Source organism: Trachypithecus francoisi, unplaced genomic scaffold (assembly GCF_009764315.1).
Source record: "Trachypithecus francoisi isolate TF-2019V2 unplaced genomic scaffold, Tfra_2.0 Lachesis_group12, whole genome shotgun sequence".
Taxonomy (NCBI): Eukaryota; Metazoa; Chordata; class Mammalia; order Primates; family Cercopithecidae; genus Trachypithecus; species Trachypithecus francoisi.
In genome coordinates, this window is record NW_022681457.1 from 113,879,386 (window position 1) to 113,905,459 (window position 26,074).

A 26,074-nucleotide genomic window follows, 5' to 3' on the forward strand; every position below is an offset into this window, starting at 1 on the left:
ACCCTGAAGAGCAGCACTGGGGTGGCTCTGAGGATGGTCAGAAGTGGGGGCCGCAGAGGCAGAGGAGCTGGGGCGAGGCTGCTGCAAGGGTTCACGAGTTGGAGAGGGCCTGGGACCAGCACAGAGGGCAAGAAGGGAGTGGGGTGATGTCTCAGAACAGGCTGCTGCTGCTGTGAAGAGCAGCCAGTCTTCGTGGAGCAGCACCTGGCCCCTTTCTCTTCTCTTTATTTGTATTAAGTAAGTAATCTTTCTAGAGGTGGGCTCTTGCTATGTTGCCCAGGCTGGAGTGCAGTGGCGATTCACAGGCATGTTCCACCGCTTATCAGAATGGGAGTTTTGACTGGCTCCACTTCTGACCTCCTTAGATGACCTCGTGGTCCCCTGCTCCAGGAGGTCACCATATTGATGCAGAACTTAGTGCAGAACCACCATCAGCACAGTGCCCCGCAGCCCAGAACTCCTGGACTCAAGGAATCCTCTCGCCTCAGCCTGCCAAACGGATGGACTACAGGCGCGCAGCACCGCGCCCGGCCCTGATTCTCTAGCAGGGCACACAGCAAAGTGCCCTCATCCCAGGCGCGCAGCCCCGGCGCCTGGCCCCGATTCTCTTTAGCACGGCACATAGCAGAGTGCCCTTCTGGATGCAATTCCAGTTGACATGGGGAGAGTTTCCACCTTCACTCTTTCCCATGTCCAGTTCACAAAGTGCTCCCATGTCCACGACCTCATCCGATCCTCCAAGGCACGCGGGACAGCCCTGTCTCCACTGCCAACACCTTTCTGGAGCTGCCATCTCCAGGCCACGTGGTGGGTGCTCTGCCTCCCTCCAAAGGATCTGTCATCAGGAGGGGCCTAGGTGGGACATAGACCAGTGGGGAAGGCGAGCACAGCGCCAGTGGAGAGCTATCTGGGAGGCACTCCCACGGTGTGCTGCTCACTTGGGGGAAACGGGGAGAGGGAAAATCAGCAGCGTCCTAAACTCCGGGAAGGAGCGTCAAAACACAGCGGAGTGAGGCTGAAGGACTTGCTGCTTGAGAGACTTCCGCCCTCAGTTCTCACCTGTGCCTGTAAGTTTTCAGAGGTACCTTCCATGTCCTGGCGTTTTATGACCAGAGGGGAGGAGAAGGCCCGTTCCTTCTTTCAGCTCAGGGCAGGATGTGGCATGAGGGGGAACGGGCTGTGGCATGCAGCCCAACCAGGGGGATCCAAGTTGCAAAGACCTCCGAGTGGGCAAGGAGACACCTCCTCCCCCAGGCTGCAGAATGGCACTCTCAGGGGGCAGAAACGTCCGGACTGGAGGGGCCTGGAGTCTCTCCGTGGCCACCAAAGTCCCCCACTGCCTGCAGATTCCACACGAGACTCCCTGGTATGTCCCAGCCCTGGAATCTCGATCCCAAAACTGTAATCAACATACGGCCTTTCCCTCAGTCCCCAACTCCCATTTCTGTTTTACACTTTTTGAACAGGTAGCACGTATACAGTTGACTCATCAAATAGCACAGGGCAGTCTGTGACAAAAAGGCTTCCCCCCACCAACAGCCATTAGTAGTCTCACATTTATCCTTCCAGAGAGTTTGTGTGCACATCTAAGGCGGCACAGGATGCCTTCTCTTCCTTCACGTTTCCCCTTCTCTCAATCTTGTTTTTTACAGCTGTAGGATATTCCACTTCACCTGCCCTCTGATGGACATCCACCTCATTTCCAACTTTCTACTATTGCACACAATGCTGCCATCAACAACGTGGACATGTGCCATCTCCCACATGGGGACACGCACCCCGTGAGCCTCAGAACTCCCAGAGGCTGGTCCCAGGGCGTGTGCATTTGCAGTTTTGAGAAATGCTGCCATGCTGCCTCCATGGGGCCAATAATTCACCCTCAGCCTCTGCGCAATGCCTGCTTCCCCGCGGCTGCGCCCACACAATGCACGATTCAAACACAGATTCCTGCCAATACCACAGCAGGAAAGCAGAAGTTCACTCTAGTTCTAATTTGCATTGATCTCATTTTCAGTGAGGATTGAACATGTTTTCATCAGCATTTCCTTTTCGGTGTACTATATGCTCTCCACTTTTCTACTTGATTTCTTTTCCCTTGTCACTTTACAGAGACTTTTTATATAGCAGGGATATTAGCCCATTGTCTGTGATCTGCATCGCAAACATCTTCTCTGGTTTATTTTTCTTTTGACTCTGCTAATGGTGTTTTGCCGCATGCAGAGGTTTTTATACAAATTTATCAATCTATTCTTTTATGGGTTCCGGGATTTGTGTTATGGTTAGCAAGGACTTCCCCACTCCCTTCCCAGGCTGTGCAGTGATACCTGGTGTCTAAGAAACTGCTATGGGAAGGGGACAGTGCTACTTTGCTGATGGTGGACACCCCCACCTGACACGAATCACCTCTCGTTACACAGGGAGCTCTGAGACCACTGAGGCAAACAGATCTTTCACCTTGACCCCAAGGAGTCAGGCACTTGGAGTCCCGGTCAGGTGTCTCTTCTGTCTCCCCTCTTCTAGCCAGCTTTGCTTGGCGCTCCAGATACAAAACCTGACATCTAGTGCAAGTCCATTTTCAGGAGGAAAAAGTGAAGACAGAGCAACCTGGCCACTCCGCTCTCTCAGAGTCCCTGCTCAGGAGGGCTTTCATCCATACCCGGAACATCCCTCCATGCAGCCAAAATCCTCAGGCAGAACAAGTGCAGAACAGGGCCCACGGCCCGAATACCATATTCACCACTGATTTCTCAGACACCACAAAGCCTCTTGCAAGAAAGCAGCTGTGACTGGGCTGAAAGCTTGACCAGCACCTGGAATTTGCTGGATTCCTCCACTCGCCTGCAAACATCCCGCCATGAGGAGGACAGCCTTCTCTGGGGCCCTCTGGGCTGCCGACGCTAAGCAGATGCTGGCTGTGCGGGATGAGGACCAGGACCCTCCGACAGCTGCCCCGCTTTCCAGAGCTCTGAGCAATTCCAGCCCCAAGAAACACCTGTGGTCCCTGCAGACTCACCCTTCACCCCTCACCACTCCTCGTTCCTGCCATGCTCACGTTAAGAACATTTTATTGCCCCCTGGTTTTCATTATTAATGAAAAGGGACCAGAATGATCTTTCCTAAAGTTCAGAGAGTCTATAAAGACAAGAAGCTGAAATGCCATTTTACTCGTTTTGGAGATGTGTGATACAATTCTGTCTTGTGGCAAAATGAAAAAAGAGAAAAACTCAGATAGAGATGACTCCTACCTGCTGTGTGGCTCTCAGAGCGTAACAGACCAGGCTACTGCAAAAACATCAGCATGGTCCACACTAGCTCAAACTCCCAGCCACGACCACCTCGAGTCCTGCCCCTCCCCCTCCAGAGTCTATTTTTTCCAAGTCCAGTGCAGAGCCCGCGAGGAAACTGAGAGTAGCAGGCCTGGGAGCATACCTCCCCGCCACCAGTCTCCCTGAATGTCCGGAGGTATAAAGACAAGGGCAGAAGACGGGGCAGTCACTCTTCTCTAGCTGGGAAGAAAAGAAAGAGAATGAGTGGGCTTTTTAAATGCTTCAAGTCTCCACTCTGGAAGCAGGGACCTGCCTCCCATGCAGACAAGGCAGACAAGGTGGCAAGTGGGCAACAAGCCTGGGGTCAGAAATCCTGGTGCCACCACCAGCCAGGGGGGTTCCAAGGACATTTTTCTCTTCTTATCAAGCACTGACTGAAGGGGGCAGGGCTTTGCTAGCCCCAGAGAACCCAAGAACAGGAGATATGTTAACTCTCACTCAGAGTCCAGCTGTCTAAGAACTGGCGCTCTAGCTGCGTGGCAGGGGTTCCTCACCAGTACCACAGCCCTGGCATCTCTGTGAAGGCTGAAGAGATGGGCATCTGGCGGCAATCCTCATCCTGCACACCTGGGCCTTCCTGGGACTGCCTCTACGTTGTGGCCCTGTGGACTGCAATGTGGTCAGGGGACAAACTGCTATAGAGCAAAGGGCATGGAGCTCTTTGAAACTCAACCTTCCAAGATTCCACGAACTACCTTAAGCTCTGCCTGGCTCCATGGAGGTCAGCCTGCGCAAAGGCTCCAGTTTGGGTAAAACCACGGTAGAGAGCGGGGGCAGGAGAGGTGCATCCCCACAGCTAACTATTCACTGAAAACCAACAAAACCAACATGACTCTATTTCTTTATACCTCCACCAACCAAATTCTCACCTAACAGGTGAGAACAAACATCGTCAACTAAGAACACATGCACAGGACAGGGACTTGTGCATACAACACGACAATGTTGAGCCTGAAACCTGCAAGTCACAGACTGATCCCCACCATGGAAATCCTGCAATCCAGTAAAGGTTCATTGGCAACACAGAGCTGAAAGCTGTCACGGAACCATCGTGCCGAGACAACAGGCACTCCAGTGATGTGCTGGCTGACAAGAGGGAGAGAACTATCATGTCCTTGGGGAGGCTGGCAGCCCAAGCATGGGCAAGGCAGTGGCAGAAACGGGGCCAGCCCATTGAGGTCGCCTCCAGATGCATCAGGTTTGGAGCCTCCATACAGCACTGTCTCTAGCTTCTCACATCAGCCCATCAGCTTCGCTCAGAAGCCACCCTGAAAATTAAATGACAAGACAAACTCACTCCCAGTAAGGTCCTGGAGTAAAGCCAGCCCACCAAATCAGTGCTTGCTACAGCACAGAGGTGGAGAGCACATGTGGGGAGAGACAGGGAACCTGGCTGGGTTGAGAAGGGCTGGCTACAGCTTGGGGGCAGGGTGGGCCCTGGCCCACATCCATGGCTGTGGATGGCTGGCGGTGGGCAGAAAGACAGGCCCAGAGAGCAGCAACACAAACAGATAGTCTCTGCTCTGAAGAGAAGGACCTGGCAGCCTGAATGGCAAAAAGCACCACAGTAGCCCAGTGGTAGTCGTGTTGGAAAACGCAAAGCCTGTGTTTACACGTACACCCCGTGAAAGACAATCTTTTCCACTTTTCATGGCTACAATGCTATTAGCAGTGTCATCTTTAGGCAGGAAGGACACTGAGAGGCCTATCTATATCCCCTCTCCATAGATTAAAAAATATGAGCTCTAATTAAGCTGTTACGAATTCAGAAGAGTCCAGAAATAGACCCATGCTTACATGGTCAACTGATTTTTGATAAAGAGGCCAAGGTAGCTCTATGGGGAAAGGATAATTTTTGTAACAGCCATGCTGAACAACTGGATACACATAGGAAAAAAAAAATGAACTTTGACTCTCACCTTAGACCATACACAAAAATTAACTCAAAATGGGTCACACCTAAATAAGAAAGCAAAAACTATAAAACTTCTGTAAGAAAACAGAAAGCATAGAAGAAAATCTGGACAAAAACATCTTACGATATAAGAAGCATGAACCAAAAAGGAAAAAAAAGATCAAATGACACCATCAAAATTTAAAGCTTTTGCTTTTCGAAAGGTACTGTCAAGAAAATGAAGAGACAAGCCATAGGCTGGGAGAAAATATCTGCCAAACATATATTTGACAAAGGACTTGTAACTAGAATATATAAAGAGCTCTGACAATTCAATAATAAACAGACAAAGTGGCTTTTAAAATGGGCACAAGATTGGAAAAGACTCTTTACAAAAGATACATGAATGGCTAATAAGTACATGAAAATATGCTTGATGTCATTGGTCATTAGGGAAATCCAAATTAAAAGTACTGTACAATAAGGTTCTATTACATACACATTAGAAGACTATCGGGTGTTGCCAAAGATATGGAGCAACTGAAACTCTTACATATTGCTGATGGGGAGACAAATGCTACAACCATTTTGAGAAATAGTTTGACAGTTTCTTCTAAAGTTAAACATGGACCTAACATGTGACTAAGCCATTCCACTCCTAGGAAACGAAAAGTATAAGTGTACATAAAGATTTATACATCAATGTTCACAGCAACTTTACTCATAATAGCCCCAAACTGGGAGTAAGCCAGATGACTACCAACTGGTCAACAGATAAAGAAACTGTGGTACATGGAGCAACAAAAGTTAGCACTATAGTCAGTTGGCCAATCCTACTTTAGCCTATTTTTATACAGCCATGAGCTAAGAATGGTTATTAATTTTTTTTTATTTTTTGGGGGGACAGTCTCATTCTGTTACCCAAGCTGGAGTGCCATGGTGCAATCTCAGCTCACTGCAACCTCCACCTCCTGGGTTCAAGTGATTCTCCTGCCTCAGCCTCCCAAGTAGCTGGGACTACAGGCATGCCACCATGCTCAGCTAACTTTTGTATTTTTAGTAGAGACAGGGTTTCACCATGTTGGCCAGGCCAGCCTCAAACTCCAGACCTTAAGTGATCCACCCACCTCACCTCCCAAAATGCTGGGATTACAGGTGTGAGTCACTGCACCCAGTCTGGTTATTAAATTTTTAAAGAATTGTGGTTGTGGGAAAGGGAGAACAGGAAGAGGAAGAAGGAGGAGAAAGAGGAAAAAGGATGGAGGGAGAAGAGGAAAAGGTGAGACAGAAAACATGTGACAGAGACATATGTGGCTCACAAAGTCTAAAATACACCCCTTTAAAGAAAAAGTTCAGGCAGTGGCTCACACCTATAATCCCAGCACTTTGGGAGGCCAAGGCGGACAGATCACCTGAGGTCAGGACGTCAGGAGTTCGAGACCAGCTTGAACAACATGGAGAAACCTTGTCTCTACTAAAAATACAAAATTATCCAAGCGTCGTAGCACATGCCTGTAATCCCAGCTACTTGGGAGGCTGAGGCAGGAGAATTGTTTGAACTCGGGAAGCAGAGGTTATGGTGAGCCGAGATCACGCCATTACACTCCAGCCTGGGCAACAAAAGTGAAACTCCATCTCAAAAAAAAAGAAAGTCCACTGACCTCTGGAATACAACTCAGCAATGAAAATGAACTCTCTCTCTCTCTCTCTCTGTATATATATATGTAAAGTTATATATATCTGTGTATAATAGATATAAATATATAATATACTCTGGGCAACAGAGTGAGATGGTGTCTCCAAAAAACTAACACTATAAAACTTCCCAGAAGACAATATAGGAGAAAGTCTCTTCAACCTTGGGGTAGACAAAGGTTTCTTAAGATGTAAAAACCATGAATCATAATCATCAGACATAAATAGTTCATTCCTTTTATATGTATTTTCCGAATACATATTACACATATTTACATAATATAGAAATACATATATAAACTATATATGAATATAATTATATGTATTTATATAAATATGTATATATACATACATACGTATGTATATAAAAGCATGAATCAAGCTCAAAACCATTATGCTATGGTAAAGAAACCAGACACAAAAGTCTGCATACTATATGTTTCCATTTATATGAAATATTTATTTATTTATTTATTTATTTTTGAGGCAGAGCCTCACTCTGTCACCCAGGCTGGAGTACAATGGCGCAATCTCAGCTCACTGCAACCTCCGCCTCCAGGGTTCATGGGATTCTCCTGCCTCATCCTCCCGAGTAACTGGGATTACAGGCGCCCGCCACCACAACTGGCTAATTTTTGTACTTTTAGTAGAGACAGGGTTTCCCCATGTTGGCCAGGCTGCTCTCGAACTCCTGACCTCAGGTGATCCGCCCTCCTCAGCCTCCCAAAGTGCTGGGATTACAGGCGTGAGCCACCGCGCCCGGCTGTCAGTTGGTTTTTTATAAAGAGACATGTAACTTAGTGGGGATAAGATAATCTTGTGAACATAAGGTACAGGACAACTGGATATCCATATGGGGAGAAACAAACCTTGACCTTCACCTCACAGCATTCACGAAAATTAACTAAGAATAGATCACAGACCTAAACATAAAAACCAGCGCTATAAACCGGGTGCGGTGGCTCATGCCTGTAATCCCAGCACTTTGGGAGGCCAAGGTGGGCAGATTGCTTGAGCCCAGGAATTCAAGACCAGCCTGGGCAACATGGTGAAAACCCATCTCTCCACAAAATACAATAAATAGGTGGGTGTGGTGGCACACGCCTGTAGTCCCAACTACTTAGGAGTCTGAAGCAGGAGGATCACCTGAGCCCATGAGGTGGAAGTTGCAGTGAGCCAACATCAGGCCATTGCATTCCAGCCTGGGTGACAGAGTGAGACAGTGTCTCCTAGAAAACAATATAGGAGAAAGTCTCTTCAACCTTGGGATAGACAAAGGGCTTCTTTAGGATGCAAAAACCATGATGAATCATGAAAGGAAAAAAAGATAAATATATGTCATCAAAATTAAAATCATGTGCTCTTCAAAAGATACGTTAAGAAAATAAAAAGGCAAGCCACCGACTGGGAGGAAATACTCATAATACATGTATCTGACCAAAGACTTGAATCCAGAATACGTTAAAAATCTCATTCAACTCAGTAAGAAGACTATTAATAATGGGCAAAATACTGAAACAGACTCTTCACAAGAAAAATATGCAAGCGGACAATAAACACACGAAGAGAGGCTCAACCTAATCAGTCATCAAAGAAATATAAACCCAAACCACCATGAGATACCAGCATATACATACTAAAATTGCTAAAAAAAAAAAAAAAAAAAAAGATGAGAAGACCAACTGTTGGGGATATGTAGCAACTAGAACTCTCAAACATTGCTGGTGGGAAGGTAAAATGATGCAACCACTCCAGAAAACAGTTTAGCAGCTTCTTATAAAGTTAAACAATACACTTAACATATAAACCAGCAATTCTACTTCTAGGTGCTCACCCAAGAGAAATAAAAACATACAAAGACTTGTATACGAATGTTCACAGAAGTTTTATTCGTAATAGCTCAAAGCTGGAATCACAACCCAAAGTCCATCAACTGGTGAATGGATAAACAAACTGTGGTGCATCCATACAACGGAACACCACCCACCCAGGGGTAAAACGGAAAAAGCTTCGGATGGGTACGGCAATTTGGGTGAGTCTCAGCAACATTACACTGAGCAGAAAAACAACAACAACAAAAAACCAGAAACAAAAGAGTACATACTGTATGATTCCATTTATATTTAAAAAAAAAAAAAAAAAAACCTCTAGGAAAAAATCTAATAGGTAGTAATAGAAAGTAGATCAGTGGTTGCCCTCAAGCCAGGATCAGGAGGGGTGGACTGACTGGAAATGGGACACAAGGGAACCTTTCAGGGTATTGGAAATGTTCTATCATGTGGTGATGGTTATATGGAAATGTACACTTATCAAAACTCAAATTGTACAATTAAAATGGGTGCATTTTATTTTAGGTAAGTTACATCTCAATAAGACTGACTTTTAAAAAATAAAATCCATTCAGAATTTAAAAAAAAAAAAAAAAAGCTATAGGAAGTCAGGAGTGCTTGGGAACACTACCCAGTGGTGTAGGCTCTAAGTTTTTTCTCTGCACAGCTTGCAGCTGGGACCAAGAGAAGAAGCCAGACCTAAGAATTCTAATGCAACTTTAAAACACGTACCCTGTAATATCTGATACATACAAAAGAATATAACATTTATTTAAGTTATAAGAACAGGAATACAATGAGCAATTCTAAACCTGCCTAATTTACTAGCTAAAGCTTTCCAGACACCACTGAAGCTAGCCATGTGTTCCTCCCCAGCCCAGAGGTAACCATTATCCTAAACCTAGTGTTTATCAGAACTCAAACCTCCTATGGGATATGGAAAGCTGAGGACATGTGCTTCCGAGATCAGGACTACATCTCAGCTTTACTCGCAGGCAAGGATGGCTGTGTAAGATCCAGCCAATGGGGAGGAAGTGGAAGTGACGTCGGCAATTTCCAAGAGGCGTCCTTAGAAGCCAGCCTGCCCTTTTCCTGCCTTCTCCCTGATCTCGCTGGCTGGACAGCAGGTGGGATAGTTGGAGCTGAAGCATTCACACTGCACCACGAGACGGATGCCAGTCAGTCAGAAATGCAGAGCAGTGAGGCAGAGCAGAGTCCCTGCAGACCACAGAGCCTCCTGGTAGCCTGGGTCGCCTACATTTATGTAATAGAGAAAAATTCTTCTATTTATTTAAGCCACTCTTTTTCGGAGTTTTCTGTCACCTGTAGCAGAATTTTTTTTTTTTTGAGACAGAGTCTCGCTCTGTCGCCCGGACTGGAGTGCTGTGGCCGGATCTCAGCTCACTGCAAGCTCTGCCTCCCGGGTTTACGCCATTCTCCTGGCTCAGCCTCCCGAGTAGCTGGGACTACAGGTGCCCACCACCTTGCCCGGCTATTTTTTTGTATTTTTTAGTAGAGACGGGGTTTCACCGTGTTAGCCAGGATGGTCTCGATCTCCTGACCTCGTGATCCGCCCGTCTCGGCCTCCCAAAGTGCTGGGATTACAGGCTTGAGCCACCGCGCCCGGCCTGTAGCAGAATTTTCTAAAACGAATACACTGTCAGCACAGCCAGAATCCTAACTGCCATCAACACCAAAGACTTTTAATGGTCCAAGAAACCTAAGGAAAGGATTGCTTCATTTCAGTTCCTTCCCGTGATACTTGCCCTCTTCAACATCCGCAAATGGCATTTATCCGGCCCCTACATGGCACCACACCAGGCAGAACACACAGCAACAAAAAGGAGAGGCTGCTTGCTAATCCAAACCGGCACCACAGACAAAAGAAAACACAATTTCCTCAACATTAGAGAAATACTTTCTTCATATACAAACCAGTAACTTTCAGGTAGCAAAAAGAGAGATTTGTCTGCTAAACCAGAAGAGAAAGAAATGGAAGCATGAGAGACAAATGGAAGAGACAGAGAGAGGTGGAGGTGACATTTGCTATTTTGCTTTCTGATGGGAACACGGAGGCTGCCCATGCATGTTTTCTGTTTACTGTCACCTCCATATCATTTACGCGCAGGCCACCCTGGCCCTGGACCTTTGCTGTTCCCTCTCCATGGTAATGCCTTCCTTGACGCCTTGGGTCTGCCTTATGGCTGACTGATCTTCAAAGCCAGTTCAAGTCCTGCCCCTTCCAGAAAGCCTTGCCTAAGACTAGCATTCTGGGAATTTCCTTTGTTCTCAAATTCTGAAAGCTCTCAACATTCTCACCATGCAAGGTGACATGGGATGGTCTTCCCTGCCTTTCTCCAAGCAATGGAGGGCTTCCTTCTAGGATGAACAGCAGCTCCTGAAGGAGGGTCCCATCCCCTACTTCTTCCATAGCCCTCCCAGAGCAGTCTGTACCAGCTGAGCTCACACACCACATCACGGACCGGTCATCAGGGCAGCTCGCCCACATGACAGCCCTTCCATTCTCCAGCACGTTTCCACCCCTGTTTATCTATTCCACAAGCATTTCTAGAATACCTGCTCAGTCAGAGCCTCAGGCCACTAGATTTTTTTAAGCCTCAGAACTCACAGTTTAGTAGGGGAGACACTGGTATAAATGTTTAAGTACAGTGGGGCGGGGTGGGGAGTCTAGGGGCCTGCAGGGAGCTTCCCTCCAAGTCAGAATGGAGGCACTGGAAAGACTCCCTGGAGGAGTCAGTGTTGGCCCAACCCTGAAGAACAGCAATGAGCACACAGGGTAGGCTATATAGGCTTGGCACAGGAACAATAACCTCCGGCCGATGTCCGCCCCCCAATATCTCCCCTAACTAACCTCATGGCACCTGCCGAGATGACACAAATAATTTTAATATTAGTCTAAGAATAAAATGGCCAAATAGGTATTATGGCCACAAAAATAATTAGATGATGTACTTCAAAGTAAAACATCACTGTGCTTTTGGCTGTCCTCTGTCGGGGTTGACAGAACCACCCTTTCTCCAGCTATTTCTTCTGACTCTCTCATCCCATGCTCCAGCCACTCTGAACAACCCAGAGTTTCTTTCTTTCGTTTTGGTTTTTTAGAGACAGGGCCTTGCTCTGGCACCCAGGCTGGAGTGCAGTGGTACAATCATGGTTCACTGCAGACTCAACCTCTTGGGCTCAAGCAATCCTCCCACCTCAGCCTCCCAAGTACATGCACCACCATGCCTGGCTACTTTTGGTTTTAAAATTTTTTTTAAAGAGATGGCATCTCACTGTGTTGCCCAGGCTGGTCTTGAACTCCTAGCTTCAAAGTGCTCCTCCCGTCTCGGACTCCCAAAGATTTGGGATTACAGGCGCCACATCCAACAACCTGGAATTTCTTAAATTCATCAGTTTCACATCTATGTGCTTTTGTGTTAGCCTGGAATGCTCTTGTCTATCCTGTCTGATCACTGAACCAATCAGCCTGCCACATCCAGTTAGACATCTACTCTCTGAAGCTTCTCATCACCTCTTCTGTGTCACCGTCTTCACCAGGGTCACCTGACAGGCTCTGCTGTGTTGGCCTAACCGTCTTTCCTACCAGACAGGAGCAACCAGAGAGAGTAACCAGGCCTTGTTAATCTCTTTAGCCCAGGGGTCTGGCACACAGTAGGCATTCAATAACAATGCTTGCTCAGTGAATTAAGATAATCACAGATAAGTTTATGTTACTACACAGGGCTATAAAAAAAGTAAACAGAGGAATAACTCACTCTCTCAGGATTTCTAATCAAATGGTTCAAAACCTTTCACAGGCCTCAGACACTGACATCCTATTTTAAGAAGAGGCAACTGAAGCTCTAGGTCATCTTTGAAGGGGCTTAAATTGTTTTATCAAAGACAGTGGAGGGAAAATGTTCAAATCTAAGAAGGAATTATTACCCTACAAAATTTACACTGGTCCTGTTTATATCTCAAAGCTTCTTGTCTCTCTGGGAGGAATAAGACAAATCAGCTTGGCGTGAATCAATCAACCAGCATTTATCTGGCGTCTGCTCAGGACTTGGCTAGGCCTGCACCTATACAAATGCACTGACGCCTGATGTAAAGTCAGACAAGAAGAAACCAAAATGAGAAATGGAGAATGTCAAATCTTCCCTCGAATCACAGCCTGACTTCTCCTGAACTGTACCAACTTTCTTCTAACTCCCGAGAACACTGGTTTATGCTCACACCAGGTGACACCAAGCTTCCCCTTGGTGCCAACCTCCTATCACTTTCACAAAAGCCTTCCCTGACTCTAGCCCACCTTAATTCTTCTCTTTTCTGTATTTCAGAATTTCAGAATTTCTTGTCTGTATAATTAATTTTGGCATTAAATCACAACATCTTATATTATTATCCTTTTCTGAAGAGTTTATCTTATCTTTCCCAAAGAGCTGGCAAGATGCTTAAAGATCAGGTTTTGGATCTCTCGCATGATACCGTACTGAGCGTATAGTAGATGGTTAATAAAAATACTGAGAAATTGAACTGTTACTATTCGGGCAGGTCTCTACATTCTCTCTGCCAACACTGGCATTTGCTAACATCTCAAAGTCAACCACATTCACCAAAGAACAGAGATGCCAAAAGAGGCATCCAGTGGCACACCTGCCACTGAGCAGGTGGGCCAGCAAGTTCAAAGGTACAGAGCACTGGGCTCCCTGGGGTGGTCTTGGAAAAGCTGCCCTACCCTGAGACCTGAGTGTTTGGGACTAGGCCCAGGGGATCCCATTTTCTAGGCTTGGGCTCAGAGACGGAATGTCCGTAAAAAGCCAAGAAATGGGAAGGAAAGGGCTGCTGGGGATCTAGATGTAAAATCGGCAGGAACACACATGAACGGAGGCCATAAATCCCTCCCAGACGCAGACAATGCCTCAGTGATAAGCATGCAGATTGCGCACCTAGTTCAGAAACTCCCCTGAGTTTGCTTGTAATTAAGGGGGTAAGAAAGGTAAAAAAAATATATAAACCCAATTAATCATTTAAATATTTAAAGTCAGATTTTTCCCTCACTCCAGGATTAGTATATTTCATAACGCCAGCAGCAGACAGCCCTGGTTTTTACTGGGGTTCATTTTAGAGCATGTTTAAACTAGTCAGATTGAGTGATGCTTCCAGCAACTAATCGCATGTCAAATAAAAGATATTTTATGTAATAAATTACCGCTACAAGTAATTCAAATGTCATTTATCAGTTTTATTATCAGTCAGGCAAAGTCTTGTTTCTCTATATTAATCAAAATCAAGCTTTTTTTTTTTTAAAGCAGTTTTGACACCTCTTGGCAAAAGTACAGAAGTGAAGAGGTAGAGTGACCCCCGGAGCTGAGAAGAGCAGTGTAACGGGACGAGAAGAATGAAGCTCAATGACGACAACTAAAAACTTCAGGTATTTAAAATTATCATTACCATTGTTTTTACACTAGTGTCAAAGCAGGAAGGAGTCTGTGTCTAAGAACATGTATTTTATTTTTAGGGCTGGGAGGCTCTTAAAAATATTCCTACCTAAATACCTCAACATGTAATGCTTTTTCTCAGAACGATCTGGACATGAGAATGATTTAAATGACTGAACTGCCCCTCCCCATCCCATTCTTTTGCCTCTTTCAGAAAGACTAGCAGTTTAACCCTTTGTGTCTATGGAAAGTAGGTGAACACATGACGTTTTAGGCCAACTCTGTGATCAACCAGAACAATTTGTTCGGAGTAAGAAGTTTCCAAGTAGCCGAGAGACCTGTTCTGTATTAAGCCACTGGAGGAAACAGCTGGAATAGAACAGATGTGCATCTTAGAAAATTCTGCACCCCAGCTGCCACTGCCTATCATCAACAAATCCCATTACATGGCTGGGCCCAGGGACACAACTAAAGAAAAAGTGTGGAGACTCAGCCTTTGGTTAAAAAGAAGCACATAAAGTCAGCTTAGGACCCAAAGCAACTACAATGGATTGGAAAAAATGCTGGCCAGGAAGGAGAAAGGAGCCCCAAGCTGACAAGTCACAAGTGCTAACACAGTAGCCCGAATACAGGACAAGGCTCACCACTCCCTGCAGTGGGTCACCCAGGCAAGGCACTGACAGACTGACACACTTGAGCACACACTCCCTGGCCTCCCCCATTCAGCCTTGTGTGGACAGCCAAAGGAGGAGATTTCTAAATAAGACCTGTAACACAGACAGCAGATTCCAACCCACTGGCTGGCTCTTCAACAAGTCTGGAGAAGAGAAGGCCTTTTTGGTTCTACCACCAAGATCACACCTGCCTGGCTGCAGCTGAGCTGGATGAAAGGAGTACTGAGGTGAGGGAAAGAAAGTAGCTTCAGACCAGGTACTGGGGGATCAAAACAAATCTGTCATTTAAAAATATGCCTTTTGAAATCTGATATCTAACAATTTTTTTTAGACAGAGTCTTGCTCTTGTCGCCCAGGCTGGAGTGCAATGGCATGATTTCGGCTCACTGCAACCTCTGTCTCCTGGGTTCGAGCAATTCTCCTGCCTCAGCCTCCTGAGTAGCTGGGAATACAGGCACCTGCCACCACGCCTGGCTAATTTTTGTATTTTTATCAGAGACGGGGTTTGCCACGTTGTCCAGGCTGCTCTCAAACTCCTGACCTCAAGTGATCCGCCTGCCTTGGCCTCCCAAAGTGCTGGGATTACAGGCATGAGCCACCGCACCCGGCCTGTTTGTTTTTTTCAGATGGAGTTTCGCTGTTGTTGCCCAGGCTGGTCTCGAATTCCCGACCTCACGATCCGCCTGCCTTGGCCTCCCAAAGTGCTGGGATTACTGGCATGAGACACCGCGCCCAGCCTTAAAATCTGATATCTAACAGTTCTAAATCATTTATTGAAAAAATATAACTTCTGAGAATAATAATTAAAATGACAATTACAGAAAGGGCATTTTGAAAGATTACAGATCCAATGTTGAGTTTCTTTTTTTCCTTTTTTTTTTTTTTGTGAGACAGAGTCTCGCTCTGTCACCTGGGCTGGAGTGCAGTGGCGCGATTCTGGCTCACTGCAACCTCCGCCTCCTGGGTTCAAGCAGTTCTCCTGCCTCAGCCCCCCGAGGAGCTGGGATTACAGGTGACTGCTACCACGCCCAGCTAATTTTTGTATTTTTAGTAGAGACAGGGTTTCACCACGTTGGCCAGGCTGGTCTCGAACTCCTGACCTCAAGTGATCTGCCTGCCTTGGCCTCCCAAAGTGCCAGGATTACAGGCGTGAGCCACCGTGCCTGGCTTGTTTGTCTGAGACGGAGTTTCACTCTTGTTGCCCAGGCTGGTCTTGAACTCCTGACCTCATGATCTGCCTGCCTCCCAAAGTGCTGGGATTACAGGCATGAACTACCACACCTGGCCTTAAAATCTGATATCTAACAGTTTTAAATCATTTTTTGAAAAAATAAAACTTCTGAGAATAACAATTAAAATGATAATTATAGAAAAGGCATTTTGAGAGATTACAGATCCAATGCTGAGTTTATTTATTTATTTATAGACAGAGTCTCACTCTGTCACCTAGGCTGGAGTGCAGTGGTGTGATCGTGGCTCACTGCAACCTCTGCCTCTTGGGTTTAAGTGATTCTCTTGCCTCTGCCCCCGGAGGAGCTGGGATTACAGGCACATGCCACCACGCATGGCTAATTTTTTTTTTTTTTGGAGACGGAGTCTCGCTCTGTCACCCAGGCTGGAGTGCAATGGCTCGATCTCAGCTCACTGCAAACTCTGCCTCCTGGGTTCATGCCATTCTCTTGCCTCAGCCTCCCAAGTAGCTGGGACTACAGGTGCCCACCACCACGCCTGGCTAATTTTTTTGTATTTTTAGTAGAGACAGGGTTTCACCACGTTGGCCAGGCTCGTTTCGAACTCCTGACCTCAAGTGATCCGCCCGCCTTGGCCTCCCAAAGTGCTGGGATTACAGGCATGAGCCACCACGCCTGGCCTGTTTTTTTGAGACAGAGTTTCACTCCTGTTGCCTAGGCTGGAGTGCGGTGACACGATCTCGGCTCACTGCAACCTCCACCTCCCGGGTTCAAACAAGTCTCCTTCCTCAGCCTCCTGAGTAGCTGGGATTACAGGCGCCTACCACCACATCTGGCTAATTTTTTGTATTTTTAGTAGAGACATGGTTTCATCATGTTGGCCAGGCTGGTTTCGAACTCCTGACCTTAGGTGATCTGCCCGCCTCAACCTCCCAAAGTGCAGGGATTACAGGCGTGAGCCACTGTGCCCAGCCCAATGCTGAGTTTCATTAAAGAAACAAAATGGAGCTATTTTCCATAGCTTTGTAGTCAATTTTAGCCTTTTAAAACTTTTTATAAGTGATTTCAAGGAGGGCTTCTGGCTGCATTTTGGAGGTATGCATTTATAACTCGCTTGAAGAAACTTTATTCCTACAGTAGCTTTCATTTAAGAACAACGGAAGACCCCTCTTGGGTCATGATCTCGTATGATAATTAAAAGTAATATTCAAAAAGGACCTTTATGTTTTAACCTGAAATTCCCTAACAGACTGCTACTACATGAATGTACAAGGTATAGCCAGGACAAAGGAGGGAGGGAAATGGAGGCTGACCTAAACTTACAAATATTAACTTAAAAAAATAAAATTGGGAGACAGGTTATTGCAGTGAGCAAACAAGAATGCACCCATGAGTCAGACGTTCACGTTGTTTTTAGTGAAACAGTAACATTCAAAAGCAATGGTATGAGGAGATGGGAACAGAATCAATAAATACTTGTACAGGTTTTCCGCATGTAACCAAAATACCTGAAACAACAATAAAATCATTTATTCTGATCCCTTGTCTCTTCTTAAACCTTTGTAACATATTTCAAAAAGTTTGTCTAGAAGACTGAGGTGTGTCACATTCCTTGGGAAATACCCAAGAGCTTTCTGCTGCTCCCAGTTTCTCCCGGTTTGCTAAGTCTGGGAGATACAGAACACTGCCCTTTGGCCAGAGTCCTGAATTCCAATGAAGGTTAAGCAGGAGTTTGAGCGGGTGACTTACTGTATGGCTGAGATATGAGGTGAGGGGGCTGGACAGGAACCACCTGTGTGGCTGGGCCCAAGGACGAAGGCTCATCGGCAGCAGTGCCCGACTGCTGGAAGGCCATATCAATCTCTTCATCTGTCAGTCCTGGGGAGAAGAGGACATCATCACAGGTGAGTATCTTTTGCCAGTGTCCATAGCTGCAACAGAATCTTCACTGAGCAAAGACCATTACAACCATAGAATGCTTCGCATACTAGTAAGTTGCCTCCCCGATTTCAGATTCTCCGGAACCTCTCTCAGTTGCAATTTAACCTTAAGCGACAGAATATTAGCCTCAACACTGCTTCCAAATGTGGCTCATTCAATTTCCTTAATTTATCCTTGAGTTTATTGCTGCTTTTGAAGTCGCTCCGTACTGCAATTCTCCATTCTTCCCCCGAAAACAGATACCATCAACTGCAAATGTGGCTCATTTTAATCTGTAATGGTGTTAAAAAAAAAAAAGAGGGGAAAAAACTAACAATAATGCATGAAAACAGACAGGGAAACAAAAAACTAATTATTGGGTGAGACGACTAATTAGTCTAGATCGTTTCTGAAGACGGGAATAATTTGCTTTATTTTATGACAAACGCAGAAATAAAAAGAAAAATCAGGACTGACTGTGATTAGTATGAATGGGATATAGAATGTAAAGAAGAAAATAAAACAAGAAAACAGATCAAAACAAGGCCAGGCCCAAACTTTCAGATGATTATTACTCTAGCCTATCATATGCTGCCTGTATTGCCTTTGGCTAGTTTTTCTTTTCCCTTTTTTAAATCCTCCCAACACTCTAAACCACACCATACATGGGACATCAGGAAGTAGCAGGGCGCCATCTGCAGTGGCTATGCCATGGGGAGAGGATTTGCCCACAGAAGAATAAAAGGCAAATGAAAACCCAGAAAGGCCGCATTTCCAGTGGGGACACAGCTGGGATATTTCTACCGGGTCTGAGCCAATTTGGGACACTGACTCTTGGGAGGAGGAAGAGAGCCCCAAGCCACCCAAAGAACAGAACGAAATGTGGCGCTCAAGTATGAAAGGAGTGGTCGCACAGTGCCAGCTCAGGAAGTAGCTGTGTGTACAGAGGTGCTGCAGCTGCTGAGAGTGGGAAAAGCAGGTGGGAGGTCACTGCTAGTCTGCAAAAGACCACTCGGCCGGCCCGTGCTGTTCCGGGAATCCCAACATCCAAGCGAGCCGCAACACAGAGCTTTTAAACTAGAGCCGAGAGCTTTTCCACATCTGGTCAGCAGCTCTCCATTAGAGGCCCACAGCATGGTATATTTGCCCCTGGGGGTAGATGAAGTACAAGGAAGTTCTGAGGGATCAGCATCTTCAAAAGCATGGTGCCTCATACTCTGTGCCTAGGGGCTAATAGATGGTGCACATTAATGCTTTAAAGCACAGCTCTGCCCTGCACCATACTGGCATGTGAGTTGACTGCGACTGCAGCCACCCCTCAAACTTTTCATGCCCTATCACAGCCAGTCAAAGGAAAATGCCCAAACTTTTCTAAACAGCTCTAGACTCTTTTTTCCCTTCTCTGTGCTGAGGATTTGAGGACTGTCCCCATTTAAAACTGCAGCTGTTCCCCTCTTTACCCTCTTCACACAGTGGAGCTGGCCAAGGGCAGGCACGGCCACACCACTGGGAAGTCTGAAGAGCCACCGGTTGCCCTGATAGCACCATGCTCTCAAAAGATTGGTGGGCTGGATGAAAATGCTTCCAGGGTTCATAGCGCATCACGTACCACCTTCCGAAGACAAAAGCTGAAGGTCAGTAGAGTGGAGCTAGAGAGGGGGTGCTTGCTGCAAAGGGACTGCTTTACCCATACTTTCACCTCCCGAGAAGAACAGGGACGGGACCAACAGGCACGCCAGGCAACAACAGAGGATACACCCGCCCTGAGTTTGTGCCTGTCGGGTTCCAGCTTGTGTAGTGACTGCCGATCGCTCCTACTAAATAAGAAGGGGAACACCTTTTGGAGCCCTAGTGGGAAAGACATTGTTTTAACCAGTTCATAATCAGCCATTAGAGAAGCAAGCAGCATCTGCGATGTCAGCACAGGCTGATGGTCACTGGTACACTACGGAATTTTATAAACCTGGTGGTTCGTGTGCCTTGTCAGCCGCTGGCTGCAAATGAGGATAATTTTCCCAAAAGGAGCATTCAGTTGCATTCTCATTTTCCCTTTTGGCTCTTTCAAATATAAACAAGTACAATAATGTTTAACACTGGGGAAATATACAGTAAGCTACAGGCTGTGCTGCGGCCCTGAGAGCTGGAGCTGGTTAAAGGGACAGGACTCCCTACCTGTAGCTCTGCCCTCTGGCCCTGAGCTTTTATGAAGCCTATTTTCCTAATAAAGCATGTTCCTCGCATTATCGCAGCCGAGCCCACTAGTGAGACCACAGTTGAAAGGGCATCAGTACTTCCTTCCAAGCTCTTGTTTTTCAGAGACCTTATCATTTGAGGCTCAAAATTTATATTGGCTGAAATTCTGATATCCCTGGTTCTCTGGAAGAGTCAGGATTTTGATTTAGTTATGGGAAATGAATCCTTTCTCTTCTTTTAAAAAATAAGCGTTTTAACAATCTCACGGGATCATATTCAGCGCCGGGCCATTATCCCGGTCACTGCCCTTGTTTAACAGATAAGAAACCTGAGGCCCAAGGAGGGTAAAAGCGATGCCCCACATCCTACTTGTAGAGAGTGGTGATGCGATGGGCACCCAAGGCTCTCCGTCTTCAGCCCAGTGACTTTCCACTACACCAGAGTCACAGAACATCAAATGGCAGACTCAAACTATGTCCTAGGTCTTCAGTCTTGTTAAAGAGCTTCAGAGAAGGAGTACATTTTCTTCTCCCTACCCCGCCACTCTCATCTACAGGAAGGAGTCAGTGAATATTGTTTTGGGGCTACATTGAAACAACACAGGAACTTAACCCCTGGCTCCTATCTGTAAATGATACCTGGACAGCTTTTTGAACAATACTAGAGTGAAAAAGATAGAATGTCCTCGCCTTGTTCTCGTTCTAATATTCTAACCCCAAATCAAGTCCAAATGCCTGTCACAGACTTCCCTGGGTGTCATCTTCCTCTGGAATGTCCCCACCTTAGGCAGAGCTGGCCGGCTTCAGGACTGCATTTACAGGACTCAGGTGATTCATTTGGAACGTAGGGAGACTGAGTGGGAACATCCACCTGTCTCCAGATCACAACTAGTTATCTGCCCAGTCATTGGCTCTTGGTGCTGTGATGACCCTGCCCTCAGGGTCAAAGTGCTGCCATGGAGCCAACATAGGACATCCAGGTGCCCTAGCCCCATCCTTCCCACCCCTGCCAAGACAAACTGCTGAGCTTAGATTGAGACCTTGCAGAATCCAAAAGGTTAAAAGAAATAATAAAGGAAACTGCCAATTGTAAGTGAATTATATTTGGCTCTGAAAGCTGAGGCACAGGCTATATTATAAAAGGCATCTCTCTTTGCGTTGTTTACCATTACCCTGACTAATGCAGACCTTTTTTTTTTTTTTTGGTTTTAAATAATCTCATGCAAATTAGACACACACACTTCCTTCCAGTTGATTGCTATCTGCGAGGAATAATCTAACCGCAGAGGGACGGAGCAATGGCTGAGCCGGCAGAGAGCTGGAAGCAAAGGGCTTCACCGTCCTGCAAGCCTCCTCCCTCCTCTATTCATCTAAGTCTTCCTTTAGCTGCTACCTTTGGAAGAACTGTCAATTTTAATAAAGCCCCAAATGTTCTTTTAGTTGAGGCATCAATATGCATTACCTGATACCACTAGCACCAAGCCTTTAGATGTTCTTCCAATAACTTCTTTTCTGCCACTTGGTGATTTTCAAGAGCTACCAGCTCCCCAACCCCCAGCCACCCAGTCTACAGCACTGACAATTAAAATACATTATTGATAGAGAATAACACTAAGAAATTCCCATTCAGTTGCTCTCTCCACTCACTAGCTCTAGTCAGAAGGAGGAGAAAGGGACGGAGGGAGTTTCTCTGAGAGGAGGGGAGGCGAAGAGGTGTGGGCTGATTCTGACAGGTAAAGCGGCCACTTCATCTTTTCACATCCTAGATGCCTGATATGCAAAACTGAGAGCTCTCAATTCAAACCAAACTCTCTGAAGGAGGATTCCATGTGCCCAGAGTAGGGGCGGACTTCTTGTTCTCTCAGTTCTCTAGAATCTACTGGCAAAAACCTCCGGAAGAGCTCCCCGGACCAGGAGATGACTCCTGCCCTTGTGTAGGAGCTGGGCCAAGCATCTCTTCTCCAGGGGTGGGCTTTTTTTTTAAAAGGACAGAACAAGAGAGCTACATCCTATTGATTAATAAAAGCCCGGTGTCACTGCTGCCGTGTCGGACCTGCATGGCCGCAGGGCTGCCATACTTGCCTATTTTTATCCCCTAGAAGATAAACAAATTTGCTTTCTTTTTCTCAAGGTTTCTGTTCAAATGCAAACAAAACCAAACTGATTGACTTTGTGAGCTGCAGGGCACTGGCTGTGACTGTGATGCCCTAGGGTCCTTTCCCACGACTCAAACCAGGGACCCGGAAGGGCTGTCTTTTCTCTGTGGGACAGGCCATGCAAGGGTTTCTCAGGATAAGTAACCTCAGCACTGTCCCCAGTGACCGCTGGGCACGGCCACGGGGCCTGGCCCTGTGCAGGTGAAGCAGAAAGACAGATGACAGAAGACAGCAGTGTTCTCTTTATCTTTCAGGTCAAACAACAACCAGGACGGAAGGGTTAGGAAGAGTTTGAAAATAAGCAAGGTAATGAACTCCTGCCAGCGCCTTCCTGCTCAGCCCTAGTTTTATTATAAAAATGTGGCATCTGACTGGGATCATGGGAACCGGGCCAAGGGGCCAGCGGCAAAGGGTGGCAGTCAAGGGCTGGTCACTGAGACCTCTTCCTCCCCGCTCCACAGCCCCTCTATTTCTAGGACTTGGCCAATTCATCTGGGACTCACAGACACTGAGAGGGGGTCACCTCTCTCAGAACAACTAAGTTATCTGCCCCGGCACACTCTGGCAGGAGATGAGGCAGAGAAGACAGTTGGCTAAAAATACTCCCCAAATTAAAAGAAAAAATCAACTCTCTCAGAAAAGGTTCAGGGAGGGGAAGGGGAAAAGGGTATTTTTATTTTATTTTATGAACATTTTGTTGGAACAGTAGAGTACCATAAGGACTCTCAGAGCCTCTAAAAGTCGTGGGATGACCTGGAGACCCCTATTTCCCAGTGCCTTGTATAAAATTGAATTTTTTAAACATAAATTACACGTAATGACGACACTGTAAAAACTAACAGTAATGGAAAGCTGTGCTGTATTTCATTAGCCTGTATTATTCCGTGCCACCTGATCCAGCCGGGCCTTGTTTATGAGTTAGTGTGTTAGCAGATGCCGATGGAAGCATTTGCTTCGACCTTGCTCTTCTCATTGGGGCATGAAATTACGACGGCAGCACCTTGATATTACAGCCATAAATACAGTAAACTGCAAATTTAAGCCAACGGCTCCTATTGTCTCTGAACATAAAGCTGATCGGTATTTATTTAAAAGGAGAACAAAAAAAATATTATATATCACCTTGTTTATGGGGCCTCCCCCACCCACTTTCTTATCCCCTCCCCCAGCCCCCCAACCTGTCTAATTCACTTGGTTAAAATATTAAGCAAATAAGCCAAACACTTTTTCCTCCACTGATTAACTATTCCCAAGCAGTGAAAACAGTTTCTGAGAAAACTAGTTCCAAATGTCATTACCCTGAATGAAAGAGTTTTTATAAGAATTGATCTGATGGGGAGTGGCGGGGGGCTGGTTCCCATCATCTTAATATTGATATGTAAATTCAAGAACAAGACCTGAGACTTTTCCCTCTCCTTAAAATGAGGGAAGTTCAAACAACAGGAGAAAAAGTTGCTGATGATGTCCTGAAGCTGAATGTCCTCTCGGTATCCTTCTAGAAATCGTTAGGCAGAAACATTATTTCAAAAAGCAGCAAAACACTGCCTCCTGCCACCTAAGGAAAGAAAGAAAGAAATCTAACCAAGAAGATAATTCTCAGCTCAACACAGAGAGCTGGGGCACCTCTCATGAAAACTTGCACCAATCCCTCCTTATCCCAGTGAACCATAAAGACAATATATCCTTTAAATACATTAAATGTGGAAGAAAAATAAACACAAAGACAAAAGGACACTGGATATCACCCAGCCACGTCTCCCAGTATAAATCACTGAGTAAAAAGGCCAGTGCAAAATGTATTTCACTGCTAGCTGAAAGACTGAGAAACTGGCAGGCTTGTTCCACTTGAAGCCTAAAGAGAAGGCAGGTCTGCTTTCCTAATGTCAACAGAAGAGGCAAAGAGGGATGTAAAAACTCAACCAAGTCCAAGTTTGGAGGTTTCAAAGGGCTAGTGGTGGAAACCATGGAACAACAGCAGGCAAGCTCAGAAGCCACTACCAGTGAAACACACAGCAGGCCATTTGAGCAGTGAATTAAATGCGAGTTTGGGGGAGCAGTTTAATTCCAAAGCGGACAGGCTGGGTTCACGGGGTCCAGTGCTCAGCAGTTTCAATGACACAGCCAAATCAACCAAGATCGAAAGTTTCTGTACATTTACTTTTGATAGGTTATTCCACAAGGCAGACGTACTCCCTTGGAGCCCTAAATTATATCAGACACACCAGTCATTGAGCTTAGCTCCTTCCGCATAAGGAGGAAACTTTCCTATAAAATTTATTGAGCTTCTCTGGGGAGTAGTATAACTGGTGAACAAGACAGAAGTGAGCTGCCCCTCTGTGTAACACAAATTGAGATCTCTCATATGAAAGACTGGGAGGGTTTCCAATCAGCATCCATGATGTCTATTTTTAGATCTATATAATCTAAAGGATTTTTTTTCTTTTTTCTTTTAATCCCTCTCCGCTAAGTTAGAAACAAAAACAAAGAGAAGTTATTTTCGATATTTGATCAATTCCAGAGGATTAATAGCAGTTAATATATAGTTATAATGGTTATTAATATAGTTGCAGCTGCCACAGACAGCAGGTCTTTGGCATCAGGTAGAGAAGTCAGCCCTTCCCACAGTATACTAAGTAGGTCCTAGGGGAGCAACTGTGTCCCTAAAGACCAAGCGGATGGTAATCAGGAATCTCTGCTCCTTAAATGCCAAGTAAGCCAAACGTGTGTTTGTGCATGCGTGGAAAAGTCAAATTGACAAACACTTTCAGTGATACTTAAATCTTGCTCCTGTTTCAGAAGAGGTCATGAAGGGTGGTTTAAAAAAAGGAATCAACTTGCCTCTGACAACCAAACAAAGAAATTCAGAACTCCAAGAAAAATTGGAGTTTATCTGACTTCTCTCCTGTTCTTTTCCTTTTCTTCCTTCTGTTTTATAGATCAAGAAAAAGGGACAGAGAGAGGGGACAGGGACTTGCCCACAGCCCGTGTGAGCCCCAGAACTGGATTCTCACACGGGGCTCTCTGTGCTGGGCAGGGGCAGGGGGCAGGGAGCATGGGCAGCCTGACACACCTGCTGCCCTCTGCGACTTGACACAGTCTGCATATTTTAAACAAGCGAACTCTCAGAATCAACACCCCCGAAAGAAGAAAGCCAAAGAGAACATCGGGAGCATTGGGGAAAACTAGCATTGGGGAAAGGTACAGAGAAGTCTACACACACACACACACACACACACACACAGTGTGTATATACCTGAAAGAAAAGGAGGACAGGAAACTGGTAACACTGGTTATAGAGAGGACTAGTCTAGTCGCTGGCGAACAGAGATTGAAGAACACTTTTCACTGCATAGCCTTATGAATTTTGTTCCGTTAATAGATTTCTGATTCAAATAGATAAATTTAAGAACAAAGAAAATATTTGGGGAAAACTAACCAACCAACCAGACTTGATCCTTAACAAAATCACTTACAATGGTTAACCCCATTTTCTGGAAGAGAAAAACTAAGACAGAAAAAGATACAAAGCCAAGCCTGGGAGCTGGGATTATAACAGAAAGACATCCACAATTTCTAACTTCTTGCTTAACCCATTGTGGCTGCAACCACAGCAGCCAAGTACAAGGTGGCTTTTTTTTTTTAATGTGTTTTTAAAAGGCAGACATCTGTTCTATTTTGACACATCCTGGCTGCCCAAATGTTTCTTTCAGCTCTAAATATTTGCTTCACCAATGGAAATGTTTCCATCACTGCA

General features: G+C 45.8%; 1 protein-coding gene across 7 annotated transcripts in view; it reads right to left on the bottom strand.

Annotated features, from left to right (window-relative positions):
- The window catches only part of PEX14 (peroxisomal biogenesis factor 14), a 159,261-nt gene that overhangs the window by 13,331 nt on the left and 119,856 nt on the right, over positions 1 to 26,074 (bottom strand). For all 7 annotated transcript variants that reach the window (XM_033228412.1, XM_033228411.1, XM_033228416.1 and 4 more), the window contains one exon: positions 17,802 to 17,930. In XM_033228412.1, the coding sequence (XP_033084303.1) occupies positions 17,802 to 17,930 (129 nt within the window). The remainder of the gene's footprint in view (positions 1 to 17,801; positions 17,931 to 26,074) is intronic.